The following is a 19,559-nucleotide window of genomic DNA, read 5'->3' as shown; positions in this document are numbered from 1 at the left end:
CCCACTGGATTGATCACTGCCCGTCGATCCAGTGAGCAATGTAGACAAGCCTTTACTTTGCCTATCTGAAAATTTTGATTAGTACTAATGGAAATATTTTTTCATTGGTGTGTGTGTGTATGGTGAAATTGACATATATTGAAATTTGCTGATAAGAAAGCTAATCCTCCAGACCCTACACAAAGAGTACCACAGAAACACAGTTTGATATGGTTATCTATATTATGAACAGCAGATAGAAAGAGAAAAAGAGTGTTTTTGGCAGTGGAAAGAAACAGGAACATAAGATAGAAAAAAAAGAGAAGCCTAAACAATTACAAAAAGTAGGACAGGGAAAACAAAGTGCAGAGGTAGGCAAAACTCTACTGCTTTTGATTTTTATTAATTTTTTATTTGTCTCGAATTTCAACAAAACATCCACATTGCAGCTGAAGGCCAAGGAATAATTCACTAAAGTGCTTCCTGAAACTTTGAAAACCTTACTTGATTATGGAAATGAGAAAACTAAAAAGCTATTTTGCCATACTTATTGTGTAGTCATGCTCAGACTGTGATCACGGCAGACTCTCATATTTTCATAGTTAATTTTGATAATTCTCATTTTATATGCATTTCATGGGAAAACATGAAACAAATTTTATGTAGTCAAAGATTTCCTTAAATTACAAATGAACTGGAGATCTTGGTTTCTCAGCTAGAAAACAGCACATTCTTCATCTTAGAAGAATCTAACTAAATTGGGATAGATGTTGGATTTACATTCAAAAATATAATTCTTCTCTTCTCTATGAAAAGTTTTTCCAGCTGTCTTTATGCTAAGTATATATGAATCATCTGAAAGCCATTCGGACTGCTAACCAGCTTGGATAAAACAGCTGTCTCCAGGGCTTCTCAGGCAACAGCCACCACAGCAACAACTCAAAGAAGCCAAACTAGAGAGAATGCTATCGGGGACAATGAAGCCAAATGTCACTTGCTTTCTGCTAAGGAGTACAGTTATTTAGATTACTAGTAGCTGAAAGCTCAAGCTATCACACAGGTGTAATTTGTAAAGTCATTGTAAAAAAGCAAAAAATGGCTGAGAAATTAAAAATATGGAGAGTAATTGTAAACGTCTGCTGTTGGGGTTCACCCCTCTCTGGGGTGGCTGGGAGCCGGGCCACCTCACTACACAAGTCTAGTGCACCAGCGAATTAGCCTGGTAGGGTAGGAAACAGCCAGGAGCTCAGGCCCTCAGGCAGGGGCTGAGCAAACAGGCTCGTATTGGAAGCCCAGGCCCTAGGTCAGAGTGGGGCAACCAACGACAGTTCAGGGCTCAGACCCTCAGGCAGGGGCTGATCAAACAGTTCAGTAATTTAAGCCCAGACCCTAGGTCAGGGCAGGGCAGCCAACCTCAGTTCAGGGCTCAGATCCTCAGGCAGGGGCTGAGCAAACAGTTAGCAGTTTAAGCCCAGACCCTAAGTCAGGGCGAGGCAGCAAACAATAGTTCAGGGCTCAGAACCTTAGGCAGGGGCTGAGCAAACAGTTCAGTAAGTTAAGAAGCCCAGGCTCCTGGGCCTGAGTGTCGGGGTGAGGGGGAGACTGCCACCCGTGAGTGGGGTGGCACGCAGGACGCAAGCCCACCCGCTCTTCTGCATCCCAGCCCGGGGCCCTAACAGCGGCAGACAGCCTGCTGCTGTGTCAGTGGGGATCCTGGCCGTAACACACTGACATTGGCTCTGGGTGTGCGGCAGCCAGACTAAGGTCAGCTGCCCCCGGGCTACTTCCGACCTCCCCCTCTACCGGTACCTGTGTCTCAGCAGCATCTTCCACAATGTCCCACACCATGGGCTCCTCGGGATACTGAGCGAGGAGTAAACTGGGCAGCTCCTTGGGGTTGGTCACAGGCTGTAGGAGTCTCCCCAGCAGGAGCTAGGGCATCAGCATCTGGCCTCTCCGGCAGCCAGGCAGCTTCTGAGCCCTGGGGCTGGGTTTTTATACTTTCTGCCCTGAGCCTTGACCTCTGAGGGGCGGGTGCAGGCTCCAGTGACTCCTCCCACTTTGGCGTCCATAAGGGTTCGTCCCTCTTAAGGGGGGGTCTGGGAGCCAGGCCGCCTCACTACAGTAATAAACTGAGAATCCCAGTGACAATTGAATGTGGTGATATTCTAAACAAAATAAGCTCTCGGCCATGCTTGCATCTTTTTCCATTGCTTCACATTGACTGAAAGACATGATAGGCTTCAGAGTGACGTCGGGGGTTATTGTGTGTGCTGGTTCTGTCGTTGTGTGGGTGATTGTGTTGATTTGTGTGTGGCTTGTGCTGCGCTGGGAAATTTCTGTTGATCTATGTTAATGGAAATGCGAAGCTATGTGTGTTTGCAGTTATTGTGTATGCTGGTTGTGTTGTTGCGTGCCTGGTTTTGAAAAATTGTGGCAGTTAGGCCAAGTAACTCAACATCTGTTCTGTCTCTCTCAAACAACCAATGAAACTGTTGCATGAAAATTAGCTGTAGAGTAAGGGTGGTGATTGGTTGAGTTATCTCTGATATCACAGTGATCTAGGACTCTTGGCATGGCATAAATACATGCCTTGCTGTAGCAGGGGTGTAATTCATAAAAGTCAAAATGGCTGAGAACTTAAAAATTGGATGGCAACATTCTGCAAAACCTAACGATAACAGAATCTGGTGATATTCTGAACAAAAAAAAATCTCTGGCATGCTTACAGCTGTTTTCATCACTTCATGTTGGCTCTACAGACATTTTAGGTTTCAGAGTTACAAACTGTGACAATCATCTAATCTTATTACTGTATATAGATACAATATTAAAAGCTGTGTAACTGTGGTTCACTACTGCTATATTTTAAAGTCATTTTATGGAACAATTGCTCATTTATGTACATTCCAGTGTAAAGTGTTCCAACTTTTTTGGAGACACTGACAATTAAAATATGCTGTAAATAAATACATTTCTTTACATATGTTTTTAAAAACACCATCAATTACTAAGTAATATAATTTTTTTAATGCTCACATTTCATTATTTATGCTCTCCTTATTTTTGCATTTTCTTTAGCAATGAAGTTGATTCCAATGAGTGAAATTATTCTCTGTGTAGGCTGTCAGCACAAAATGTATGCATAATTTCAGTCTGAATAAGTGGATCATAAGCCTTGTGCTAGCCTTTTGCATAGGAGTGAATTTCACATTCAGATTCTTAGTTTCAAACATTTCCTGGGAATGATTGTTAAAAAACAATTGCTTTCACTGAAGTTTTTTAAAACTGTGGAGATGAGTCTGCTGGCTCTATATTTTATAAAAATGTGTCAGAAGCACTTAATTTTTCTAGGAATAAAGGGTAAAAATATATTGAGGAAGCAAAGAAATGTTAAGGCATCTATACATGAAACCTACGTTTTATTGTTAAACCTTTTTGCTGTTGCTTCTCATATGTTCATAATATAAATAATGGCCTTTCCTATGTGTGAAATAAAAATAGATGAATTTAAGATTTCTGTTTTTAGCAACAAGAATGAGAGAAAGGAAAGAACGTTGAGTAATTAAAGTGGTTCAAACAAAAATTGGGAGTAATATTGCACGTCTCTGTGATTTAGTGTTAAAGCCCTATTCAAGTCTAGGAGTTCTCAGATTACTCTTTAGAGTTTTTAAAACTAGTTTTTAAATTGTATGATGTGTCCTGCTAACTATATATAGGAGGGATTCTGACATAATTTTACTACTGAGCTCAAGAATAGTCATGGGGGAAAACAGGTTTCTTCTTCCATAGTAACGGACCAAGTCCAATAGTTCACTTGGGAGCTTATTTTGAGTTCCACTGCGAATCAGTTGGGAATCAAAGACCAGAGATAGAAATGGCCAAAGCACAGAACTGGTACACAGGAGATTTGAGTTTTAGTACCGACTGTGTCACAGACTCCCTTAGGGACTTGAGCAAGTCACTTACTCTCTGTATTCCAGTTTTCCTATCTGTAAAATTGATGACAATGACTGCCTACTTTATAGGTGGCGAGGCTTAAATCATTAATTTTTATAAAATGCTTTGAAGTCCTTGAAGATAAGGCACTATAACAGTGAAAAATAACTGTATTATAAAGCATCTCTCTAAAAAGGAAGAAGATTGACTGAGTGACAATGATCAGGTTATCCTTTTTAAAAAAAAACCTTTTTAACTTTTGATACTGAACTTAGTTTTTAAAAATGTGTTTGAAAAATTTTAATTATAATCACATAGCTACTGCTAAATCTTGAATAAACGTAATTTAAAAATCTGTAATTCCCAAGAAATTGTATACAATACAATGTAAACTGTCCTGTACATAACAGCTTAATAGATGAGATACTAGGAGATAAGTTTTAAAACAAGAAAAGAAAGCAAGAGTAATTTTAACCCTAGAAGAAATAAAATTTTAGAAAAGAAGTTGAGAGTCAAGTGCAGTATTATAACATAAATTAAGTCTGCTTTTGGGAACAATATTTTTTGGAAAGGCAATATATACTCTTGGACAGTACTGTAAAATGATTACTGCATTAGGCAAATTTCTTTTCTGTCAAACCACACCTGTTTTAGTGATATACGCACCTCTTTTGTGTTGCCCACATGGACCTGAACTTGAGCAGCATTTTCCTGATAGGAGAATTAGCGAATATTGTAACTTATGCAAGAGACATGATTTAAGATGCTTGCCTTTTGTAAACTGCAATAAAATTTACCGATAGTTGTTGCAAAATTTGACTCGCAGGCTATCACAGGTAAAATGGGGAAAGAGACCAGCCATGGAAACATTGCATCACTGCCTTGGGCAAAAGGAGTCCCACTGAAATACCCTTGCACACCTCTCAATCTGCCAATGCTCAAAAGTGATATAATGGCTAGGAAGGAGGGGGAGAAAAGTTACATTTTAGGGTGGTTATGTTAAAAAAAATCTGTACCAATACCTAAATGTCAAATTTCAAAGATTCAGAACAATAAGGCAGCATGATATAGTGGCTTGAGAACTACACTAGAAGTGGGAGGCTTGGCTTCTATTCTCAGCTCTGTCGCTGACCTAGTGTGTAATCCTGAGCAAATTGGTTCATCTCTTCGTACATCTGTTTGTCTGCACTGCCCGATTAGACTGTAAGCTTTTTGAGATAAGGTGCGTGTCTTTCTATGTGCCCACACAGTGCCTAGAATAATAAGACTCCAATTTTGATTGGGACACTTACGTGCTACTGTAATGAAAATCATTAATAATGTGTTAATGGGGCCATTAGAAGATGCTGCACTATCACCAGTGCACTGTTGATACTCTGTTGAGCATCTCTTTCCTTTAAACTTTGATTCCATGATTTCTTACCATTCTTCATGCCAAATCAATGTGAGGTCATCATGGATGAAATCTAGCTGGTTTAATTCAATTTATAACATGAAATCTAAATAAAACTGAAAAGATGCTGGTGGCGGAGAAACATTTTGAAACGACTGTTCCTTCCAATTAACGGGTAATGTTCAGACTTAGCGTTACTGTTAATAATCACTTGAAACCATCAGTATAGCAAATTCACCTTTTAAGAGGGCAAAATCCAAGTGAACATCTAATACTAGTGTTCCATGCACTGGCTTTCAACTTTCCTCTGGGTGCAATTAAAGATGCTGGTTGGTTATCTTTAAAGCCCTCAAAGTACCAGGGTCTATCTATCTCAGAGACAGGAAAAATATATATTTTGTAATTCTGCTTCTCTGAAAATACCAGTTTGAAAGATTCTCAGTCCTAGGTCTTAGCCTCTTACAACTCTGCTAGCTCTTAGACTTTTGACCATTAAAGGCAGTAGTAGCAAGGCAGAGTAGGTTTCAGGCCTTAACTGGTTATCATGCATCAACTCTACCCAAGTCCAAAAGCTCCTCTCCAAAGAGTTCACTTAGTTCTGATTGCATAAGACCTGAAACTCCTACTAACAGTAAACCAGAACAAGATGATTAACATATAATAAAAAAGCCTTAAATAAAATTAAAGAAAAGGTACAAAGTGAAAGACATCTCAAAAGATAATAGGTAAACTCTGAATAGAAGTAGGTGACAGAGAATCCTACAGCATAGCTTCTGGGGGAAAAAGAATTACAAGGCAAGTAATTTTCTCTTCTCTAAAAATATAATCTATACAGGATTCTCACTCCTGAATAGTAAAAATTTGAGGGATCTTCCCCCCCCACCCACAAAAATAGTACAGCTGCCACAATAAGGCCAATGCCTATAATATGACCTGAGAAAGTACAATCTTTTTTAATAAATACCTATAGAAGGCTACCTCTCAATAAATAACATCAGACATAATTCAAATCTTTAGAATCAATCACTAGTCAAGAAAATTGATAAAAATTTGGCTAACTGAAAATAAGAAACAAAAATACTTAGGGATGGGTGAGAAAGTTTGGCCACCTCTATTTGTGAACAAGTTCTAGAGCACTGAACTGTTGAAATCGAATTCCCTCTTGAAACCTGAACACAAGCAATAATTATATGTAAGTATGCAGAGCAATCACTATGTAGCTGCTACATATATGTCTGTGATGGAAACATTCCTGAGTCAGGTAGCAGTGGTCATCTTATCTTGGATAGAGTGTGGACATGGCTTAGCTTCATGTCAGCCAGGTCATAGTAATGAGAAATGGAATCATACAGAATTTGAAGAATTTTAGCAGGACAACATGCTCAGTAAGGTGGAATGCCAATATCAGGAAAGGAAGTGAAAATGAATCTGTAGCAATACCACACCCTTATGAAATGTAGCATAAGGCAATTCAGTCACTACAGCAGAAATTTATTTAATCTATGAGCTGAAGTCATTGCCACCAGAAAAATGAAGTTCCATGTAAGAAATTCTTCTATGTAAATTACTTTAGGGGTCAAGAGAATACAAACCGCCAGCCTGTAGACACCTTGCCTACAGATCTCTATCATGACAGAAGCTACCCAGTTAGAGAGAAAGGTCTGGAAATGGGATGGAACAAGGTGTCCTGGTTCTAAAGTGATTATCTGAGGCCAGACTCTCAGCTTGATTGGACTAACTTTGGCCATCTGCAGCAGAGCTAAGCACCTTATTTGTCTCAATCACCAGGAAACTTAAGATCAAACTTAGCCTTATCTAAAGTCTGCCATTAGCTTTGTTACAAATGGGATCAGGTGGAAGGCATAAAGGAACTTCTCACCCCAGGGAATGGAGAAGTTGTCACTTGCTAATGTGGTCTTTTCTTGGTATCATTCATAGAGGACCAGTAACTTCTTGTTCCAGTAAATGGTGAAGACATTCACCTTCAACATGGCCCACCGAAAGATCTGATCTCCTCCCACAGTGATATAGAGACCACTCGTGAAGATCTGTCATTTTCTGATTCAGTATATCTATGATCATGTTCTTCTTCTCTGCTATGCATATGACAATCAGGATTGTCTTGATAGAATGCACTTTCCACCTGCAAGACTTCTGGATACAAGAAGCCCTGAGTTTCACACATTCTAGTGCTCTTCTCCAATATAGAATGTGGTGGCCTGCTTGTCTGTTTGAATCAGGATCACCTTTTGGAGGCATTTTGAAGCTCCATACAGCATTCAGGATTAAAGCTGGGTGACATTTTTTTGGATGAATATAGTGTATTTGCTAAAATATGCAGTTTCAGTTGACCCAAAACTATTTGCAAATTTGAAACAAATTGATTAAATAGTTTCAGCTAAAAAAAAAAAAGAAAGAAAGAAAGAAGAAGAAGGAACCCTCCTTACAAAGGTTACCCCAGAGATTAGAACACTCACCTGGGCTGTGTGGGAGACACAGATTAAATTCCCCTTTTGATGGGGTGTGTCTACCCTGCATTGACCCAGCTGGTGTTAATCCCACATTGTGGGAGGAAAAGGCAATGCCCCCTCACAGCTGCTGAGCATGCTCTACCTGGAGACAGGATATAAAAGGGAGTGACCAAGCTCAGTTTGGGTTGGCTGAGGAGAAGAATGGATGCATACTGCTAGTGAGTTACTGGAGTGACAAACTGTGAAGGTCAAACCAGTGAGATCAACAGTGAAACCCACCATTGACTCTGGAGGATGAAAGTAAGCCAGAAAGCCAATGTCCCCAAGGGGAACTGACAGAGCAGGAACCAAGGGTAGGAAGTGATCCAGGAAACATGACTGTTAAAATAGGAAACTGAGCCACACTGCAGAACATTGATTTCATAGGGCCCTGGGTTGAGACCCAGTGAAGAAGGGTGGCCCTGGGTCCCCCCACCCCACACCTACTGTGTGGTGTGGGCACTGCTCAGGGACTTTGGCTGTTAGGCCATGCTGCCCTAAGAGCAAGAGCAGCCCCAAAGAATCTGTCCAGTAGGCTAAGACAGCAGTACCTACTCTAGCCACTTGAGTCATAACCTCTTATTTGTGGCATACAACTGGACACCCTGTGGCACTCTTCCTCTACTTTATGTGGTGCAGAAATCTGAACTGGGGTCTACCCCATTCCAAGAGTACACCCTAACCAGTGGACTATGAGATATTCTAGTGTAGAGCTTTCTCAGTCTCTCCTGTTGAAGCTGTTCCACTTTGTATGAATAGTCATTAGAGCAAGGACTTGAGTCATCCACAGCCAACGAAAGTGCTCTAACCACCAATTTATAGAGTCATTCATACACTTTTCCTGTACCAGTGACCATTTTTATTCATTTGCTGTGACAATTCATATTTATTCACATGTCTCTAGATGTCCTAGTGACACACATAGATGAGCACAGCATAAGTGAAGAGGGAGCTGAAATCTTTCTTAAGGGCTGAGCTTTGCTCACTTAAATGTTATGAGTCTTAAAAGTATCAAGAACCACCTTGGCAGAATGTGGCTTTGGAAAAAATTGCTGATTGTACGATTGTATGATTGACATGGAACTTGAACACAATCTTTGGCAAGAAGCTTGAAGCTCAACAGTGTAATATTGTCCTTAACATTTAAAGTGAGGGGGCTGAAGGTTAAGGGAAAGATCTCCCAGGCCCCAGTTTTCCTGGACATGGCAATTGTCAAAAACTCATCTTTTAATATCAGGAATAAGGAAGTTTCTCATAATTCAAAAGATAAACACACAGAAGGTTGAAGAATCAGCAGTAGAGCCCAGAAGGGAACTTTGTTTTCTAAACTGGACTAAACAGGAACCCTCCAGGGTAAAATGTTTTTGCACTGGTCCTTAAGGGTTTCCTTAAGTACATCCTTAAGGGTTTCTTTCTATGACTGCAGCAAACAACTTTTGTACCCTAAAGAACGGTGTCTAATGATTCTAAACTTCAAAATGGCACTTTGCTTTCAAAATATTAAACCAAAGATTGTTCTGTTTCTGCATTGAGAACCTTAGCTCTACCCTAGCAGCTAACTACAAATTATCTAAAGCATCACCATAAAATAAGGAAATGGAAGACTTATTGGAATTTTGTTTAAATAGCATTAAGAATTCATTTGTAAAAGTTCAACTATATAGATTGCAAGGCCAAGATACTACAATAAAAAATATTCCATAATGCTCTCTCCATTTTTTATTAGATGAATCTGTAGGAAGGCGTTCTTAAACAATAATAGCATAGAAAAACTTTATGAGGGGGGCAAAGAGGTAAAACTTGCTATGAAAGTGGGACATGCCACGATATTTCATGTTAAATGGAAAATTCTTCATAACAGCCACCGGAAGAGATCCACAAACAAGTAGAGAAAAATCACTCTTGAATCTTCTGCAGCCAAGACATTTTCTTCAGTAAAGGCAGACCATTTCCCCAACCTATGCAAGTAGTGTTTAGATTGAGTAACCTCTCAGAAACACATTCCTCCTCCAACTTGTCATAGAAGTCGGATATGTCCTCACCCTCCTCTTTAGGGTCTAATTCATCAAGGTACTTAGAACAGAAAAATCCTGGAGGAGAAAACTGGAATGACAACGCATGAACCAAGGGCTCTCGGAAGGAGGACAATCAGGTAGGAACCAAAATAAAATTTAAACTAGAAAGAGTTAAGTGGTCAGAGATATCATCTTCGATATCTTAGGGCATTTAGTCTATGGGAGTTAATGTTTAGATTTAGCATCGTTCAGTCAAATTCAGCAGTGGTGAAAATGGTGGCATAAATTACATGATAGCTCTCAACAGATTAGAAAGCAAGTCTAAGCAGCATAGCGTAATGTATTCCAATTTCAGATTCAGTGGAGTTACAGAATGACTATAAATTACTGACTTGGAATGCTGTGGACCAAATTATGGTCTTGGTACAAATAGGCCAAACTCCCACTGAAGCTAACTTGTTATGCCTGCTCACCTCAGGGATAAACTTGGCCCCAGATGTGTTGACAACAGTGGGGTCATAAACAAGAGGATCAGGGGACCTGTTTTATCTTACATCCTCCTGTTTTCATCCTTTTAAAAAAGAAAAAGCTTCCTCTCCTGTTTACATCACCTTGAAATTTAGCCAGGAGGCTTCCTTGGGAGCTTAAGCTTCTATTTTAAGTATTGGTTATTTAAGTCTTCTTGGGGACTAGATAGTTCAGGAAATCAACTTCATGTCTCTAAATTACAGTTTAATCACCTGACAACTGTTTGCTTGCTTATGTGGAATGAGAAGTTTTCCCTGTCCAGTTCTGTATGGACAGACATCATTACAGGAGCCCCAATTCCCAACTTCACTAACTTGTAGTTTCAGCAGAATGCAAGGTAATTTGGCCCAAATTTGCACAAGTAATTTAGGTTCACAACTTGAAATACCTAGAGCCTGATTTTCAGAAGTACTCCTTTGACGTGAAGAGAAGTGTTGGTGTTCAGCACCTTTGAAAATCAGATCCCAGATGTCAGAAACAAAGCATGAAAAAATTGAGCACTCAAAATTAGTGAACACGTAAAAAAAAAAATTTAGGCTTTAACTGCCATCGTAGCTTTAGCCAGATAAAGATCAATCCAAACTAAAGGATAATGGGTGAAAAATTGCACTAATGACTGCTTGTACTGTACCTATTTTGTGGATAAATGGAGGATATCTGTTTCCAGAACTGGTACCAAAGCACTTTTCAGAATATTTCCTTAATTCAACTAAACACAAAACCCAAACAGTCCCCCGAACATTCACCTGTCTCTAACAAGAAAAGATCCAGAGAAAGGCCTACATTGGCAGAGAGTGAACAGAAAATAAACTGCATTATGAGAGATGACTGAAGAATATTTCACTTTAATTTTGCAGTACATGAAATGTACAACAGGATTGGAAAATGCATTCCTGGTACAGTATGCTGCAACAAGAAAACTTCATGACAGAACTATGTATTTTAAACCACTTCTATAATTTCAGTACAAAAATGTGGTGTTCTAATGCACTGTCACTACCCTTAAGAAACAAAAAAACAGTGTTTTCAGAAGTTTTACACCAAGTTTTTAAATCGTACCTTCTTTTTCTCTTTGTTCTCCTTGTCCTCAGCATCCCTCTGCCAAATACTTTTCATATCAAAATCAAAAGGTCCTCTTTTTGTTTCATAGTTACCATTGAGCTGATCAGACTTAAACTCTTCATGAACCATGTAGTCAGGCATTGAGGAAACTTGGGCTCTGTAGACCAAGATTTCACAATTATTTTTCTATATTTTTCTGTTGCAAAAGTATTAATTCAAAACATAAAACTTAATAGACTAACAAAAGAGAAATACAGTAGATTATAAAAAATTACACAGCCTTCATGGAATCAGAGCATACTTACTTAGATTCATCATCTGTTAGTGGTTTACTGTGGTGTGTATACCAGTCAGGTACAGCATAAGCTACTGGGGATGTTTTTCTTGTACTAGGTGTAAAATGTTTCAGCAAATCTTAAATTAAAAAAAAAGATACATTAATGCTGTAGTATTTTCCATGGTTATAAATGAATATTTTTATGTTGCTGTTATCTTTTACTACATTTTTTAATAAAAGAAATATTTCTATTTGTAGCCCTTATTGAGATGCAACTGGACAATCAGAACTTTCACTACTTTTTAATCCTAATAGGATAGTCATCAGCAGTGATTACCCACAAAGCTAACAAGTGGCAATAGTTTTGAAGGTCTGGCCAATTCATTTTTTCAATATTATTTCCAATACTGTATTTCAATTGTATGAGGTATGTCATTTTACATATCTTGACATAGTTGTATAATACAGTGCCTGAAAATACACGTGGATGTATTTCTCATTTTACAGACTGGGAATCATAGAAACTCTGTGGAAAATTTATGTCCATTTAAGTTTTTCACATCTTCAATGAGCTGAAAACAAAATATATGTATAATGAAAATTATTTACTTGCAAAAACTGAAAAGTAATTTTAATAAAACCTTTACAGACTTTTTCAAATTTTATGACAATTTCACATCCCTCCCCCCTGCAAGTTTCAATGCTAAAAGGTATATTTTTACAATTCTAATAAACCTTTCCAAGCTAAGTACCCAGGCAGATACTTTCTCTGTTACACACAAAATAAATTGTTCAGATCCCCATGTAATGACGCTGACCTGCCAAATAATTTATACTGTGGTTAGAATGTATCAGCATTAACATACCCAGATTTAACATAAAGGCTTAACAATGTTCTAAATTCAATTTAATAGGACTAGAAAAAGTGTTCCGGATCAGATGGAATATACTTTCAGAGCTAATCAATGGATTTTAGCCTAATAATAATAATTTAGCCATGAAAGATAGAAAAGGAAGGGCACAAGCTGGAGCAGAAAACTGTTAAGACTCAAACAATGAAGTATTGGGGTTATTGCATGTGACAGACTATAATGATTACATTTACTGATAAAGGTTTTTGCATTGTTTTCTTGAGGATTCAACATATTTCAACAACATAAATTTCCCTTTCTACAGTTTCCCCCCAAACATGTCACTTTTAAAAGTACTGGAACAGTCTCCAGTTATATTTGTCAAATTTTTGGGCTCCCCAAACCACCAATAATGCTAAAATGAACTGAGATTCACCAGGTCGTCCTCCTTGCTTTGCCAGCTTTACGTATTCTGAGTCTGTGTCTTTGATCCATTTCCTGCGGCTCCCAAATGTAATTTCGTTGTGATGCTCTCCAAGGTTGCTCAGACCTGGGATCTGGGATGGTGGAGGAATTGAGATTTCTGAGTTCACAGTCTTCTCTGATCGTTTCAGTGGAACATGGTAGTACCATTCTATAATAATTAAGAAAAAAATATTCACGTTAAATGTTTACTGATAACATTACTGTGTCAAAGAGCAGATGTAATAATCAAAGTCCACATTAAACCACAGTGTAACATACTACATTTTATTAAAGATGTAATACAGGCGAGTCTCATCTTACAAGGGGGTTCCATTCCGCAGTTAGTATGTAAAGTGAAAATCGCCTATAGTCAAAATTACATTGAGTTGAATGGCAGGTGCAATTGCCCACATTACATGTACAGTATTAAAATTTTTTTTTTTTGCTTTTGCTGACCGCGTAAAGCTGAAATCACGCATGTTAAATGCGCATAAGATGCGACAGACCTGTAGATATGAAATGCTCACTAAGAGAATAATAAATACTTGCTACTTCTAGGTGATCATACAAAAACTGTGATACCACTGTACAGCCTTGTTTAAAAAGCCTTTAATGTTATTTCAGATTGTCACTGCAACTGTCCTGCAATACAATGACAGGAATGTTATGTATCTTCCCCATTCAGAGGACTAGGTTAATGAATACTGAGATCAGTAAAAGACAAAGAAGACAGCAATAAAATATATATAGAGAGAGATACCTATCTCATAGAACTGGAAGGGATCCTGAAAGGTCATTGAGTCCAGCCCCATGCCTTTACTAGCAGGACCCAGTACTGATTTTGCCCTAGATCCCTAAGAGGATTGAATTCACAACCCTGGGATTAGCAAACCAATGCTTAAACCACTGAACTATCCCTCCCCCTGGGCTAAATGAAAGCAATGGAAGGCATTAATTCTTTGGTGACCTTTCCTCCTTCAACTATTAACAAAAAACACTTAAATGCACTCCTACTTTTCTGCTATCAATTCTTTACTTGTTTTAGTTAACTACTGAAATATAATCTGAAAAAATATGATTAAATTAAACAGAGCACTAGAGAGTAAGCCACTTTCACAATATACCTAATTTCTTCTAATTTAAGACAAATTTCAAGCATTGCATGGCTGAGCAATCTTTCAGTGCACTAGAACCAGTCAGGGTAAGTCATTTGCTGAACACCTCTGCATACTGCTGAGGTGTCATTTTAAAAGATAACCTGAAATCAAGTCAGTTTCAAAAAGTGAGCTGGTAGTAGCTTGATGTACTACACCTGCCCTTGAATCTGACTCCTAAATTTTGTAGTTTTACACTCACATTTTTCCTTTGTTTTTTTTCAAACATTTCCACTCACATTACTGTAGGAAAGACCCACACAAATAAGGGAAATGGACAGCTGACTATCTCAGAAAAATGGTTAAATGGAATAGACACAATTGTGCTGTCAAAGCACAAAGTAAATATACAGGAAAAAAGATGATTTTTATTTACTAATCTTAAATTATAACAATCTTAGATGTTACTTATAGGAAGTGTAGGTAAAATATGTTCAGAGAAAACTGTGGTTTTTAAGTTAACACCATCTCTATAAACAGATATTCCATGGAAATCAGTTAATATATTCCATGTAATGGCAATGGAAGGAGTGTATACATGACTATTAAAAAATAAAAGATCTTTCCTTAGTGGCAGCAGCAAGAACCATTAGATTGTTGGGGGGGGGGTTTCACCACACTTACTAATTGGTCCACCTGGAATGGGACGTTTCATCCAATTGCTCATTATCAGGAACCTTTTCATTCTAGTTAACTTGAGGGGTAGGTACCAACTTGGAACCTTACCTTATTCAAACATATTTGCTGTGTTTGTATTTAATACTTTAAGCCCAGTGAGTTTTCGGAGTTGAATTACAAACTTTTTAAAATTAGTTTATAATGGAAAATGCCAATGGCCTACCCACTGGCAACAGAAACAATTTGAGACTTTCTGGGAACCTCCTGTAAAAAGGACCAGTGACCCCAACTGAACAGGCTACCCTATGTTCTAATTTATAAATCAAACTGTGAAATTTTTAAAGCTGGTTTTATCTCCGTTGAGTTTCTCTAAGGCAGCACTGGGGAAGCAGAATATCTGCATGATTTAGAAAGCAACAAAATAATTCTTGGTATGGAAAGAGTAAAGGGTTCAGTCAGGAGCAACAAACAAAAATCATGCTCAAATCTGTAGGAAGCATCAGAGGAAGACATACTGTGGGGGGCAACTCTGTGATGTACCTTAGAATCTCCTATAAATCCTTAAAACTCTTAATAAACTAGAACAAAGAAAACACGAACTACTGATTTACAAAACAAATATTATTCCATCACTACAAATTCCGCACAAACCATTACATTAAAAAAATGTAGTTAACTTCATCAAAGTAAGTTCACTTCCTTCTTTCCCAATGCTATTTATAAGAAAAAGTTACTTTTAAATCTGTGTTGACTAATTTTTATGAAAAGTGGTGCCTTGTTGCTGGGTACTACAGTATGCAAAACTGAAGTTTGGTAACAACCTTGGGTCTTTAGGCCAGTACTCAGGCATGTCCTGGAGATGATGTCATGATGCCCAGGGCAGATAAAGTCACTTGGTTAAGTGCATCTACCTAGCTGGATTATAGTGTGGCATTAGCTTCTGCCTTGATGCAAGAGAGGGGGGTGTTCCAAACAAGGAAAACAGATGAAGGCCAAAATGGGAAATGGTTGTTTCCTCACATTGGTGAGCTTGAAGAGCATCTCAGACGCCTGTCTTGTGTGACCAGACCAGAAAGAACCCAAAGGAAATGCCACTATCAGCCTCACCCTCCCACACCAAAAATATCAAGGATTACGGTATTGAGGGATGCATGTTCCCAGCAGCATAAAATGCTGATATAGTAGGTAGTATATGTGAAGTCTCCCTTCTTAGAAAACAAAGAGTTCAGTTCATTTTTCACACCCAAGACATGTCAAAATGTACATTTACATAAGGAGAGCAAACAGTATACTTGCCACAAGAAGCATATCGGTTGGGGGGTCCAGAGGGCTCTTTGCTCATATTCCTCATTTCTCAAGCCTATACGAAGGAAGGGTCAAAAAGGAAAAGACAAAAATAGTTATTTAACAGGAGCATGGACAACTGTTTTTTATTGGGGCAGGGCTAAAGTTAATCATGTAACAGCTATACCAAAATTAAGTCTGTCCACTTTTAATTAAGTGAGATAAACAAACTTCTGTTCCAGGCTCAGGGGTTCCTGATTTGTTGTTCTTTTAGAGCTGCTCCAAATCTCCAGTTGTATTTGCCCGTTTAACCAGATGGTGCATAGCCCTGCCCGTCTCCCCCGGCTCCTGGTGCCCTACAGTCTGGCCATGGCCCGCATAAGGCCGGGGTCCCTTGAACTCAAGCAGCACCTGGTGGGATGTAGCCTGGAAGCCCCCACCCCGAACAAGGGGAAGGGCTCAGCTTGACACCCCGCACCCAACCTGGTACCCACAGACACTCCACCCCCAACAGACAGACAGACAGACACCCCCCCACCCCCTCAAATACCCTCACCCCCTGACAGACACGCCCCCCTCCCCCCGCTTTCGGGGTCCCTTACCGGGAGTGCGGGGGGGGGCAGGTCTCTTTAGAACTCGGCTCACGCGCGCGCTGGAAGGAACCGACCCAGCACCGCGCCGCCTTGAGCAGCAACCACAACAATCCCCGCTTCCATGGCAACGGGGACTCCTTCAGGGCCGCGCGTGGCGGAGGCGGGACTCCAGGGGGCAGAGGGGAGGGACGTCGGGCGCGCGAAGGGGAGGGTGAGTGAGTGAGTGAGTGACGGGTCCCGCCCCCCTGCCCCGATGGGCGGCGGCCTCAGGGGTGGCCGTGGCACGGGATGGGCACCGACGCCTGTGCGGGTGGTGTTAGAGCTGGGGGGTTCGGGGGGCTGTAACCCGGGTGCGTCTACACTGCATAGCCCTTAGGGGCGGCATGTAGCGCACAGGCACCGCCGCCCCTAGCGCCGGTATAACTAGCAATGTAGAGGGTGAGGCGGGGCTTAGGACATTATTATTTGAGCTGGCGCCATCAAAGCTAGCTCGGGTATGCCCAGGCTTGGTGCAGTTGCACCTCTGAGTGCAGCATCCCTACATTGTACTGTGGCCCTATTGAGTGCACTCTATGGTCTGTTCTGCCGCAGGGTGTGCTTAATGTGATTGGCATGTTGGTGACTGCACCTCAGCCAAGGCACACCATCATTGCACCTGAAAATACCAGTTTAGAGATGGCTTGAGGAAAAGAGCAAGACCAGGTCTTTCCCTCTTGTTGGTGCAAATGTCACTCAGCTCCTTGGTACCTGAGGTGCAGTACAGCCCAGCACGCAGGATTGGCATGTCTGACTGAGTTGGGGACATGAGAGGTGTTTTCACATTTTCTTGGGGTGTGCTCCTGTTCTTCCCGCTGTATCTGATTGCCCAGACCATCTTCCATCACCTTTCTGATTGCAGAGCACCCCTCTGGCAACCGTACCAATTGCTTACATAGAAAAGTAATAGGAAACTATTTTTGTCTTTTCTGACTATTCCGACATTCTCTCCTGTTTCCTCTCTTCCTATATAGCAGCAACTACAAGGGGAGACAACCACACTACTTTCTCTTTTCGCAGACATGCAAACTCTTATTTGCAATGAAGGACTTGGGTACCTATAGAAACAACTAGTGGAGACAAGAGACTGTAATTTGCCAGCTCTTGACAGATTGTAAGAAATGTAAGGTCCTCAGTTTGGGAGCTCCTGCCCTTAATGCTCATTAATGAATTCAGGGAAGTCCTCTTGATTTATGTATCAGAGATGATCATAATGGTTTCTTCTAGTCCTAAAATCTAGATTTTGGTGGGAACAAAAGCAGTTCAGCTTTCACAGGAGACAGCCTTGGAGGATTCAGCTCCATGATATTTTTTCAGTCGTTGAGTCTCTTGAAATACAAATGTTGAACGTATGTCCCATCTTTTCTGGCTGAGCTCAGGAATCTTATGCTTGTCTTGTTCATTATGATATCACCAAGAGCAACCTGTGACATATTTAGCAGCACTGAGTAGGGCAAAAGACATTTTAGGTAGACTCCTCTTATTATGATGTTACTCACTATCTATCCAGAAGGCAAGTGCAGTACAAGGACAGCTTTCCATTCAAAGAAGACTTTAAATGACTAGATATTACATTATTTAAAATTAATTATTAAAATTGTTGGTCATAATAATAATATGATTAATACCCTATTTCACCTCATTTTCATGCTCTTCTTCTTTCAGTGGTGAGTGCAAAGCAAATAAAAACATGTACAGAATTCCAAAGTCTTCGGGTAGCACCTATCTACCTCAGGATGAAACAAGCCATGGCACCAACAGTGACACCTCAGACACAGAAAATCAAAGTCAAGATTTAAACTGGTATGGATACTTTTTAAAAAAAAAATCAATCTGTATTAACTTTTGTCATATGTATACAAGTTATAGAAATAATATTAAAATCTTTTTAAAAATTCTTAAGCTCCCAAATACATTTACCGCTCCTTCATCCGTTTTAGAAGAAGGGAAATGAGAAAAAGAAAACAATGGCATATTCTCAGGGCCCAATCATGTGCTCATTGAAGTCAGTGGCAATCGTTTCATTGATTTCAATTTGTCCTGGAATCTAAACAGGATTTGATTTTGCTTCAAATGATCAAGGGAGGTGGCAGTTATGTAATATGATGTATAAAGTCATAAACATTTACACTGCTCAGTTATATAATTTAATGAATGACAGATATCCAATAAAGCTATTCTGTTTTGAAGCCTGTAGATTAAGTATTTAGTAACTAAGTTATTGAGTAATTTAGTGTTACTGTCATTTATATAAATTGTGGTTTGGAGGATAGCCATTCTTCCTCTGTCAGTAGTGTGTTTTGCTTCCGTTATTGCAAGATGCTCCTTTTTGCAGAAATCAAGTTGATTCTTAATCAAGTTCTGTTTTATAAAGTAATGTCCTTTATTTAATTAGGGATGTGACAAATATTCTATTCATATGTGATTTGTATGCAAATATTGCCATTTAAAATGATTTCTATCTGGCCAAATAGTGAATTTGTGAGGGAAAATATGAGCAAAAGAAAGAAAAACTATGTCTTAGAATCTTTTACTGTTTGAGAGAGTAGGCCAAGTGCCCATTTTTCATCTAACCAAATCATTTGTTTTTCCTGCATCTCTGATCATGTCAGGCCCTTCTTCAGTCGTTTCATTAGCTTTCTCTTGACTGCCCCTCACGTTTAACTTGAAAAACTTATTCTCTTCTGAAAGGCCCTGCAAACTTTCCCCCTACCTATTCTTACTCTCAACTGCCATCCAGTGCTCCCACTCCCCCCTTCAGTCTGTCTAAGCCACACCATTTCCTGCCCTCTTCACATTCTTTTCTCACTCCCATCTGTCCTTCCTACATGTTGACCTATCTGCCTAGAACACCC

General features: G+C 39.6%; 2 protein-coding genes across 5 annotated transcripts in view; one reads left to right on the top strand and one right to left on the bottom strand.

The window, feature by feature from the left end:
* The window catches only part of C2H7orf57 (chromosome 2 C7orf57 homolog), a 28,651-nt gene extending 11,881 nt beyond the window's left edge, over positions 1-16,770 (bottom strand). For 2 of the 3 annotated variants that reach the window (XM_030551458.1, XM_030551459.1), the window contains exons 1-6: positions 16,678-16,770; positions 16,088-16,151; positions 12,991-13,188; positions 11,732-11,840; positions 11,424-11,583; positions 4,585-4,629 (exon numbers count right to left, since the gene is read on the bottom strand). In XM_030551458.1, coding sequence (XP_030407318.1) covers positions 4,585-4,629; positions 11,424-11,583; positions 11,732-11,840; positions 12,991-13,188; positions 16,088-16,142 — 567 coding nt within the window. In that variant the 5' untranslated portion in view covers positions 16,143-16,151; positions 16,678-16,770. The remainder of the gene's footprint in view (positions 1-4,584; positions 4,630-11,423; positions 11,584-11,731; positions 11,841-12,990; positions 13,189-16,087; positions 16,152-16,677) is intronic. The other variant, XM_030551460.1, reaches the window with a different exon arrangement.
* Positions 1-19,559, top strand: part of SUN3 (Sad1 and UNC84 domain containing 3) — a 60,732-nt gene that overhangs the window by 24,579 nt on the left and 16,594 nt on the right. For both annotated transcript variants that reach the window (XM_030551457.1, XM_030551456.1), the window contains exon 2: positions 18,370-18,507. In XM_030551457.1, the coding sequence (XP_030407317.1) occupies positions 18,395-18,507 (113 nt within the window). In that variant the 5' untranslated portion in view covers positions 18,370-18,394. The remainder of the gene's footprint in view (positions 1-18,369; positions 18,508-19,559) is intronic.

The sequence above is a fragment of the Gopherus evgoodei genome, chromosome 2, assembly GCF_007399415.2.
Source record: "Gopherus evgoodei ecotype Sinaloan lineage chromosome 2, rGopEvg1_v1.p, whole genome shotgun sequence".
Taxonomy (NCBI): Eukaryota; Metazoa; Chordata; order Testudines; family Testudinidae; genus Gopherus; species Gopherus evgoodei.
This window is presented reverse-complemented; position numbering and strand designations above follow the sequence as displayed.